General features: G+C 39.3%; 1 protein-coding gene across 4 annotated transcripts in view; it reads left to right on the forward strand.

Annotated features, from left to right (window-relative positions):
- The window catches only part of LOC147233514 (receptor tyrosine-protein kinase erbB-4-like), a 281545-nt gene extending 270018 nt beyond the window's left edge, over window positions 1–11527 (forward strand). For 2 of the 4 annotated variants that reach the window (XM_086148401.1, XM_086148403.1), the window contains exons 24-27: window positions 1330–1427; window positions 1612–1782; window positions 3261–3546; window positions 5100–11527. In XM_086148401.1, coding sequence (XP_086004527.1) covers window positions 1330–1427; window positions 1612–1782; window positions 3261–3546; window positions 5100–5917 — 1373 coding nt within the window. In that variant the 3' untranslated portion in view covers window positions 5918–11527. The remainder of the gene's footprint in view (window positions 1–1329; window positions 1428–1611; window positions 1783–3260; window positions 3547–5099) is intronic. The other 2 variants (XM_086148402.1, XM_086148404.1) reach the window with 1 other exon arrangement.
- Window positions 11528–11823: the final 296 nt, after the last annotated feature.

The raw sequence follows: 11823 nt of genomic DNA on the forward strand, positions 1-11823 counted from the left end.
AAACTGCTGCCAGGGGCTTTTGACAGAAAATGAACAGCTATAAGTGCCCTGCGGCCATTTATCGCAATAACAATTTCAACTGGTTGATTTTTTTCAGAGATGATAAAAGAAATTTATAAGACATGTCTAGGTTAATTTTTTTGTCATGGGATATTTTTGTTTGTGTAAAAAACAGTGTAGGGAGGATTCCCTCAAAAGTAGCGGAATTTTACACAAACCCTGGGGAACTGATCACAAACCAACTTAAAGAGGACGAAATGAGTCGAGCACGGGGTCAAAGTTACGTTAGAGACACACTTTCTTATTGGAAGCAAAAGTCACTCTCAAGATTGAGGACATTAATTCTAATTACAGCTTGACTGACAGCTGTTTGTGATTAGGTGTGCGTTCACAGCGATTCCCTCAGCAGCACCCCGGTAAAGATGAAATAGAGTTGCACTGCTAAATTAATTGCTTCTCTTTTATTTAACGTTCCTGATGCTAAAAGTGGGAAATAGATTAACTAAGTGAAAACAGGCAAGTGAAATGTCAACAGATGGTGTCATTTTGTTTATTCATTAAGACCTCCATAAAGTACCGCTTGCAAGCAGCTATTTGTCCCAGGGTTCACATGAAACTTTATACTGATTGCGGCCGAGATCCAAGCACATATTGGAAAATGTTCTAAAAATGTAATGGGTCCCGCCAACATAGTAAGCTCCTAAAATGCAGCAATCAAAGAAACAGAATCCAATTATTAACCGCTGAATAGTTCTTTACTTAAATCATTCCCTTATCCCTGTCATTAGTCAACTCATTTTCTGGTTCTAGCGACCTACAACCAACATTTATTTCATTAAAGGCCTTAATGACAGTTTGAATCTGCTCTGCCATCCAACACTGCTCTTTCCATTGTTTTCAAATGAACACTTTTTCCACATTGTGTGCAATGTGCCCGATATAATTTAGTCCCATTGTACTCAAAAGAAAGCAAATGTTTCTGAATTAGATAAGTTGTCAAAAAAGAAAAGAAAAGAATAAACAAATTGATCGATACATATTCCGAAACTAAGGGAAAAGAATATGAATTGATTCGTTTGAAAGGGCTCTGATCATACTTTTTCTATTATTACAATTATGTAATCAGAGCCATGAATCAATGCTGACGCATTAAAGATGAATGGTATTGAATAATTTGTTCAGGTGTGTTAACACGATTGACTTTTTGTCTTTGAAACATGTTTGTCAGACAGATCCACTCTGTCAGTCAGTCATGTTTGGTGTCTTACCACTTTACTTTCCTCTAAGTCTCTCTTTCATCCTGCCCTGCTCAATCTTTCTTCTCTCTAGGCTGGATGATTGATGCAGACAGCAGGCCTAAGTTCAAGGAGCTGGCTGCTGAGTTCTGCAGGATGGCCCGTGACCCTCAGCGATACCTCGTAATCCAAGTACGTTCACCTCTAAAACAGCCTCGCGACAAGAATTCTTAAAAATAGTTGTCCGGTGAATGCTCCTATCCAAAAAAATCCTTTTTATACTATAAACATGCTGTTTAATATTCAGTGGGTCATTTTTTTGAAGGATCTGCAAAGCCACTCAAACTTACACCAGACATTTTTTTTTTAAATTCAGGGTGACGATCGGATGAAGTTGCCCAGCCCCAATGACAGCAAGTTTTTCCAGAGTCTTCTGGATGAGGAGGACCTGGACGATTTGATGGACGCTGAAGAGTATTTGGTTCCTCGTGGTTTTAATGTTGCTCCTCCTTCATACACACCAAGGCCTCTTGTTGACTCAAACAGAGTAAGTCTATGACCGTTTTTTTTTTGTTTTGTTTTTTGTTTTCTACTAAATAACCACCTTCAAGACCATCAATTGTCTTTTGATTGTTCAGTAAGCAATTTTTTTTGTATATTATCCCAATTTATTCATTGAAACTGTGTCCGTCAAAGCAGAAAATAACGAACCCTTTTCTCATAGCCTCATGCACTTTCAGTTTTATTTCATAGGATGTTATTCTCCTGCCTGATCCAAATCAGGTTAACTCGCTATTACCTATTATTGATTGAAGAGCCTGAACATTTTTCATAAACTTTTCTTCTAATGGCTCAGCTCTATTATTTTCAGTCCTTAGTGTGAACCTGGTCCCTTTATGTGTCCGATTCTCAAACCCCAAGTTTCATTACACATAGCGCAATGAGCAAAAATTAAAGAGTGCCTCAAGATACCAAACCTGTTTACTAAATGAGTGTGTGCTTGGCAATTTGCTGCACATGAGGCGTCGTGTGATTAGCCCCCGGCTTTGCACTAAAATGAATCTTTAACCTTGTGACCGACCGCTTCTTGCAACACTTTGTTCCCAGACTGACACACACACACATACACCAGCTTTCACTCTGTAATCCACAGACAGTCCCATGTGAAAAGGGTCAACACCCGTCTGATCGACCGAAACTTTTTGCTATCTGTTCAAAAGTCACTCCATACCCAGACAGAGAAAAGAGTTCATCTTTAAAATCCATCAGTGAGTTGACTTTGCTCAGTGAAGTTAGTTATTCAGGTTGTACAACGGCAGACAGCATCCAATACAGATAGTTATCTAATCCAGGCTGATTTTCTCACACGCTCTCACTTGAAAAGGAGCTCATAATGACTAGCTTTGAAGAGGAGATGAGCGAGAAAGTTTGGAGTAGAGGGATGATGATTGCAATGGAGAGAAGACCGTAGGAGTAGGTGGACAGATATAACCCCAGGACATATTCTTTCCTTTTTTCATGTTGTGTTTTGTAGCCATGCTTCCTGTAATTGCATTTGTGGCACTTGCAGTTGGCAAGAGTTCAGAGTAGTAGGCTTGGGTTAAATAGCCCACGGCAACCTAACATCGCACCACAAGAAGCCCTTCGCCTCATGTCATGTTTTGTATTTTCTTGTGGGATTTTTGTTCTTTTTTTAAGGTTCAGGTGTTTGGATTGTTGATTTGCTTGGCTGCCCTTCACAGTCCCTTAAGGTTGATGACTACTCTCACAAAACTTTGTTGAAGAATTATCTCATAGCGGAAAGCTGCAAGGGTTACAAATCTAACTTCCTTCCTACAGGTGAAACAAGAGGCTCAAAATATCCATTGATTATATTCAATTGCCCTGTCAATGCTATGTATTCATGACTGTTCATTTAGATATTATGTTCATTTTGAAATACATTTAAGTTGCCCATTATATGGGATACAATTGTTTGTGTCCCATATGTAATCACCTCTCTATTCCCAAAATACACTTCTTTAGAACCAATTTGGTTACCGAGATGGAGGTCCAAATGCAGAGAGTAATGTGGCTGGAGCTCAAGCCTGTGGAAACCAAGAGGCCGCAGGGGTCCAGGGGCCGGCGCTGGATGATCAGCGCTGCAATGGAAGCCTGCATAAGAAGATCCTGAGCCAATCAGGAGGGGAAGACAGTGGAGGGCAGAGGTACAGCGCTGACCCCACTATTTTCCTGGGACAGAGGGTTTCCAGGGGCGACACAGATGAAGATGGATACATGACTCCAATGAAGGACAAGAGCTCTTCAGGTAGTAGTATGTAAACAGAGAAAAACGTTCTGCAATTTATAATTTTATTTCACCAGCCCTTGCTCAAGAAGGGTCACTCATATGCATTAATTTACTTGGATCTTATCTACTGTATTTAGAAGTTTCAGGTCATGAGCATTACTGTAACATTCAAGTATGTGCATGAAACTGTAGCATTTATTGCTATAATGTTTCACTCACTCCCCAGATATTTTTTTTAATCTTCATCAATACCAAAAAACATTAAGATTTCCATAGGATACAGTAAGCCACGAGCAGAGTCCTGTGATCTAGACTGGTTAATAACTTGAGACAGATGTTCTACTCCCCGAAAACATCATCTTCTACCGTTCCACATATTTAAGATGTACACTGTAGAGAAGCAACCTGAGCCAATAAGGGTTATGCAGCTCCACGCTTTCAATCCATTACAGCTCTATTCTGTTGAGAGTGATGCTTCTCCAAGTCATTAAATATGTATCACTCATATAGAATCCACGTTGAGGATGTCATCTTGTCCGAGTAGGTTAGCGTGCACACGTTTCAAACAGGATAGATTCTGTTCAGGGATTGAACTCACTGACAACTCACTGTGTAAACTTCATAGGATGTTTTGGTGTTCGCTCTCAAAGGTTTAAGGATGAACAAATCTCTAATTTGGCTTCCTGATCAGAGCAAACAGAGCGGTCAAACAGTCATCGAACATGTTCCAAAATTTTTGCAAGTGTAATTTTCAGAAAAAAAACAAAAAAATACAGCTTGCCCTTTTGGAAGAATAAATGACTTGAACACCAACTCAAACGCCTGAGACGGGAATAAACCCATAAAAATGTGTATATTTGATATTTGCGTTTGTTTGGTGTTATTTTGTTTTTCACACCTAATGCATATTTTCACTGTTTATTAATCTCATAACAATTTCACAAACTAAATGCAATCTTTTGTAGTGCCGCCCGCATGTCATTTTGAGTATTCATTTCATTTAATCCTTTGATTAAAATTCTTACTGTGTTTCTGTCGATGGCGGTGCACCTCTGCCACCACACAGTCATGTTTTCCCTTTGATCATAATTCAGTCCATCAGCAGTGCTCTTGTACTACCATCTCTGATTTTTGAGCTGCTCAAAATATCACAGAGCCCGAAGCAAAATGCATCTACTGGAATGTCAAGGAGCATAAGAGTGGGCAAAATCAATAGGTTTCCGACCCCACTATATTAGCGTTTGGAAGCTTCGAAGAGAGGTCATTTGTTGGCATTCTTGCCCCCCAGCAAATGAAGTTTCCAGTGCCAAGGAACCGCTGGCAATGTGCCTGTCTGGTCCTGAGTGACTCCGCTTATCACCATTAGAGCTTTCTCTTCTACTACTCTCATTAGCGAATGACCCTTTATCTCATGCTTTCCTTCCCTTTTCTTTCTTGTGTGTTTTTTCTTTTTTCTCTTGTTCTCATCTAATTTATATGGAATTTATTTTTTGTTTGTTTGGCTTCTTTGTAGAATCTATGCTTTCTATTTTTCATATCCCTTCCCTCACTCTGCTTTTCTGATCCCTCTAAAGAATACCTGAATCCAATTGAAGAGAACCCATTCGTATCACGGCGTAAAAACGGCGAGATCCATGCCTTGGACAACCCAGGCTACCACAGCACACCTAGTAGCCTGCCAAAAGGAGAGGATGAGTACATCAATGAGCCCCTTTACCTCAACACCTTTCACAGCCCTGCAGAGCTGGGTCTGGAGACCCTGAGGAGAAATGGTCTGCCTCTTCCTTCCCAGCCGCCCTCTTCCCTCTCATCCGCAACGCCAGGATCCCACCTACCACTCACCGTCCAGACCAGCCTCCCCCACTACCCTCTCCCCACCCCTTCTCCATCTGGCTTGTCATGCTACCACGGCCCTCCAGCCCACCTCCTTCACACCCACCACACCATTAAAGCTACAGGACAACCTGGCAATCCAGGTGGAGGCTCAACCAGCCAGAACCAAACAGGAACTACTCCCCAAATCCCAGTGTGCCAGTCAGGTTCTCTTTCCTCCTCAGCCTCCATCGGGCACGGCAGCCTGCCAGCGTACCAGAGCCACACAGCCACTCATCCCGCCAGCATGCTGAAACATGGAGGACTGACATCAGGTAAAGCCATTGGGAAGAAACTGAAGGTGACCTTTGACAATCCAGAGTACTGGCAGCACAGTTTGCCTCCAAAATCATCTGAGGGCGCCCAAGGAGGATCTGCCAATGCTAAGCTCTTCTACAAGCAGAACGGACACACGCGACCCACGGTAGCCGAAAATCCCGAATACATGTCTGAGTTCTCAATGAAGTCTGGCACGGCGTTGCCCCCTCCACCCTACCGGCAGCGAAATACTGTGGTCTAGAGATCCCATCTTGACAAATGTTTCTCAGTTTCATTCAACCCAACCACTACTCCACTTCCAGTATTACCCACAGATGCAAGCAGCCAGAGCCACACAGAGCTTTTTTTTTCCAAATAAAATGCCATCCATTGTAGACTTGATAAAATGAGGAGGTGGGTAGAACCAAGCCGAGCAGGCCAAACAGACTCATGCCCTTTCATAACATACAGTTCATTTGGGTCTATTTCTGCTCTGTAGATATCGAGTGGACTGTGCTTCAATTCAGTGTGAATATATCACATGCACAATTACAGAGGATGCATTATGTTGCTGTGACCAATTTGGATATCTTCAGTAAATAACATACCAATGACTTTCATGTTGGAAAAGATTTATTGTGTTTAACCAGTGTTATACCACAGTGGCATCATACGAGATGGATTTAAGGTAGAGGACATAAACTCACTGCCAGCTACTGAGGTGTCGTACAAACGAGAGATCTTCTCATTTTTGTTGTTGTTTTTAAGTGTAAAGGTCTGATGACGGATACACTACTAAGTGCTTTTTTAAAATAAGAAAACAGACAGTTTGTTGGACATCCACATGTCTGATTTTGTGAACAACACTGTAATGAGGTGAAAGAGTGTGATTGTCTGGGGAAATAAACAAACTTAGGGGATTGAACTCCAGTGACATGAATGGTGGAACACGGAATACTGATCAATTACATTCAAATTTCTGCCTATACACTGTATATTATTGAACATTTCATTTAATGTGTGAAATTCACCTCGTATTTCTACTGGAACTGTGATATTGCATTGGCCAAAACTCATATTTCTGGTTTAACCCTGGACTCCCCAAACCAACAGCACAAATGCTGATGGGTTTTTGCTTGTTTTCTGTCCTCTTGGAAAAATCTCACAAAGGACCATTTTTCCAGTTGAGTTTAAGGGAAGAACACACTGTTGACATTTTGATAAGCACTGGTCGCAGCACTGATGAAGATCTTTGATAGTTATCTAGAATAGGTAGAGACTGAATCGCATGGAAATTTCTGTATTTGCCAAGCGTTGTTGTGTGGATACCCATAATATATCTAGAATGGTGATCAGAAATACCAGAGTAAATGATAGAAAGGATGAACAAAAAATGCGATAGCACCAGCTGAACACAGGTTTCACAGACTACCTTTGTATGCGTGTTGGTCAATGCTCTATGATTCATAGGATGTGTATCTTATTTTAGCAAGCCAGATGGATCTCTTTAGGGAATAATATAAGTGCACAGTTACATGTAGCAATGATGCAGCTAAAAACCATCAGAACCACAACTAATCAACACTGCAACAGAACTAGAACATTAAGCAAGGCTTGTATAGTGCAACTGCTGTCCAATATTTCCGAAAACACTAGTTGCAGTCAACAGCCCAACTGCACAAAATCTCTGGGAGCTTTGGTTTATCTTCTTTTGGTCGCCCTTACTTAAGGATTCACTAACATTGGCTGATGAACAGGAAGTTGTTTTGTGTGTGTTTGTTTGTTTTTTTTTTTTAATCAGGGCTAAACTCACAGGCTTAGTCAAGAGTCCTCAGTATGATCATATGATTTTGTTTGATTGGACCTATTTTGTAAAAATCATGTCCATTTATGTGCAGACATGCACAAAATTTGAACCCATTCTTCGCGGCAGAAGATATACTTAAGATGGGAAATGATTGCGGTCTCTGAGTGTCTGACTATTATCCTGAATTCCTGTCCGATTTGTCCCCAATTCATCAATGGCACTGTGTTATTTAAGAAACACACCCTGTTAGGCTATGAGATTATTGGATGGAGATCATTAATCACCAACACAAATACCATCATTAATGGTGGATGGATCAACCTCAACCAGGGTTAAAGCGCAGATTGAAAATAAGCAAAGGTAATTTTACGAAGGTTCTTAATTACTGGCAGACACACTCTGTGAAATTCCTTGCAATAATCTGCATTAGCAAACTATTGGACATTCAGAGACGTCGGCGGCTATAACTATATCCAGGCTCAACTGGTTTATCGTTTTCTAGCTGAGGTTTTGATCAGTACGAGTGTTTTACAGGTTTGTGAAAAGGATTTATTCATGATTTTTTTTTTTTTTCTTGTGACAGTTGTCCTGTCTGATGAGACCTTTACAGACACCTTCTGTGTGTTATGTCCTCTTAGTTGCATTCAAATGCTGACTGTTGCCTTGAGACAGGTTCATCAAAGAGAAATATATCTCTTTAAAATCAGACCTTGATAAGCTACAAACTGACACGCCGATCCTGTTTTTTTTTTTTTTTCCATCTTTTTATTGCTGTTGCTACAGGATTTATATTCCCAGTAGTTGCTTTGTCAGTCACATGACTCTACTTATTTAAATACAAATGATAATTCAGGCTGTATTATGTTAGGTTCAGATAGAAATGTTTGAAAAGTCAGTAGAGTCGACAGAATACAAATTTACCGTTTTCATACTGCCATTTCAGGTTATTTAAACACAGACAGCCTTAAATGGCATTTAAACAAGTCTTGAACCTCAATTTATACATGGCGTGCTGTACTTTCCAATGGAGCCGATTCAAATTGAATGTAAGTAAGCCCTCATTTGTACTGCTATTTTGATCATCAATCAATTTTGGGAATTACCAGCTGGATTTAAACCTCCCTTTATTCGTAACGGCTGCTTGACTTAACTAAAGGTAAATCGCAATGGCCAAGTTTGGCTTAAAATGGGAAATATTACTGGACAATGTCTACAATAGGCCTAGTGTATAAAACCATTATTTTCTTGGACGTTGACATTGGCACAGTGGCAAACACGCCACCTCTCAGCAAGACGGTTGAGTTAGATTCGAACAGAGCCTTTCTGTGCGGAGTTTGTTCCCCTTGTGACTGTGTGGATTTTCCATGGGTTGTCTGATGTCCCTCCACAGCCCAAAACGTGAATTAAGTAGCTGTAGGGGGTGAATGAGAGAGTAAATTGTTTGTCTCTTTGCATTGACCTGTGAACAACTGGCGACCTGTCCGGGTTAAACCCCACCTCTTACCCAAAGTCAGCTGGGATAACTTACTGACACATTTTCAGACTGTGAGTGAATGCTACTGTTAGCACTGATGTTTTAGTGATGTTTACGTGGCTATTATTAACATACCACACAGGAACCTATCGATTGGGAAAAAATTGCAAATCTTGCCAAATGTCAGTAGTCCGAGTTGCTAATCTTTGTTCTCGATGTTATCGGTATTTTTCAAAGAAATATCTCCTTGTTTTTTTTATTAAACAAGGCATCGTTACAGCATTCGCATTTTATAATATAGGTTATTTAATTGATGTATTTAAATGAGTATGTGAAAAAGCAAAGTAATTAATGTTTATTTTGCCCACAAAGCACTTTGATCAAACTCCCAGTTAGAAGGAGAGGATTTCTAGTCTTCATTCCTGAAATATTCAACTTGTTTATCTACTGATGTATCACTTCAGAAGAAGAGAAAAATCCAGCCAATGTGATATGAAACTTAAATTTCCCATCCAGGACTTCATGAAGAAAACACATTTTAGGTGGTACTGACCAACTAGAATGTTTTCATGTTTTTTGTTGGTTTTTTTTTGCATCAAGCAAAGATTATAATACTGCTTTGATGGTATTGTAGATATTTGATGAAGCAGTGTCTTGGAGTACCCTTTTGGTGCCCCTAATCATTTAAATGGAGACGACATTTGATAACACATTTCAGCTTGTTTATAAAGAATAATGATGGAACTGCTAAATCTGATATAGAAAAGGGGGATAATAGACGTGAAAAGAGACACGTTGGTGTGTTGGTTTCTTTGTTTTCTTGCCCTGATTCATACTGCAGACTCAGGCATAATATGTTTTTTGAATCAAGAATTAAAAGGCTAAACTGATGATGAAAAATCCGGCCTTGCATATTCTCAAGTGACACATGGGGCAGCAAATTAACTCAGTATTTCTTTGTTTCATTCGTTCATTCATTGAAATCAAATATCAAAGGATTCAATGCCTTGTGTTTCTCCTTCCAAGTGCTTGGTTTTCCCCATTCAAAATTGATCGATTTATTTCCTTTTCTTTTTATAGAAGCAATAATTGTATTCCTCAATCCACAAAATTCTTGTTTCAAACACATTTTGCCTTGGTTATGGGCTGTTTTACCTGCTGCTATTTGTCTCAGTTGTAAACACTTTTGTCATGGTGTGTCATGACAACACTGATTTTAAAGACTGATTAATTTTGATTTAATTTCTTCCTGTTCTCTCAAAGCCAAGGTGTAGAGTCATGTAGCCCTGTCGTACTGGAGTTCATCGTTAAACATTTTAAGGTCATATAGGACGTAATGAAGTGTAATGTATAGTACAATATTACATTGCATGGTACCCCAAAGTGAGTGTTTTACCACCCTCAACCTTCGAATATTTTCATTAATGACAATATTATATTCAAAATGCTATCCAGAATGGAGTTGCGCTGGATATTTTTTATTGACTTCAGTAGCACAAACTGGGAATCTTTATTTCTCTAATTGTTTGAAATTTATTTATATTTGTTTATTTGTTTTGATTTTTGTGTGCGTAAAATGTCCTAAGTATTCCCTTAGTTTGGTTTTGTTGATCCATATAATCAAGTGTTTTACTTGCAGAAAAAAAAGGAAAAAAAAAATCTATATAGTTATCCACTGTTGTGTTGGTTACTGTTCATTATTTAACATCACTCTTCTCTTTGAGGTGTCAAAATTTTAATTGCACAAATCATCACTTTCATGTGAAGGATATTAATTGTATGTGTTTAAATTATCAGAACAATATTACTGTACAGAATCTTGGGGTTTTACCCCAGAATTTATCTAACACACGACAACAACAAATGTGAATAGTATTTTTATAAAACACTGAAATGGCCCACATGGTGAAGTTGTAAATAACTAGGTGATGAATTGATTCAGTTTATATGGTCTTCTCTCCTACTGTTGTTTTCTTCTAGGTATAACAACTGTATATAAAAGAGTCGCACATATTTGATTTATGTAAATGTACCTTTTGACTAATTTCTTGATTTTGACAGTGCTTGTTAACCCTCTCTCATGTGAAAAGCTATTCAGCGTTGCCCTTTTCCACATTTGATGTTTTTGTCAACCCCCCCGTTGCTTCTGCCCCATTTCTTTGTCGGTCTCTAATGACAACATCCCTCACCCCAAATACGTTAGGAGCACTTTGTTTGCGTCTTTACCTGTAACCCCCCTCCTTAATTGTCATAAAACTAAAACCAGCGATGCCGACTAACCAGTTATCTACTCTGTTTATGTTCTACTGGAACTACTACTGAGCCACGTTTTACATCCCTAACTTTCCTGAATGGCAAAGCACAGCTGCCATAGAACAAACTGTTTTTAGTCTATTTCCAATGCATGCTTCTTGAGGAAAAGTAGTAGAGAGACGGCTTTACCCTCCTCAACTATGTTCTATATTTCCCAACGTTCCTTTATTCAACACAGCCAGTGCTGATGATCTCTCTACCATCTTGAAAAAAAAATGTAAAAAACCCAAAGCTTTATATCATAGAAATACCGTTCCTCATGTTTGTTACATGAATCTGTCGAAAATATATTTTTAATTTAATATAAATAAAGATTGATTCTGTATATGTTCTTGGGGTTTCAATGACGATTCTGTCATGTGTCTTATTGTCCACCGGATCAGTGATTTCAGCGTTTTTCATTCAGTGTCCGTTCAAACTGCTGAGCTACGCATTCTGATTGTGTCTCCAGGCAAAAAGCGAGAATGCATAGAGTTGAACCAGTTCAAATGTATTTAAAGCAGAGACTGCCCGGCATAACTTAATGGCTTTTGAATGAGCAATGAAACTATATACTGATCCTGGCAATGAAGGA

This window comes from Fistularia commersonii, chromosome 6 (genome assembly GCF_037954325.1).
Source record: "Fistularia commersonii isolate RoL2024-O1a breed Wild chromosome 6, RoL_Fcom_v1.0, whole genome shotgun sequence".
Taxonomy (NCBI): domain Eukaryota; kingdom Metazoa; phylum Chordata; class Actinopteri; order Syngnathiformes; family Fistulariidae; genus Fistularia; species Fistularia commersonii.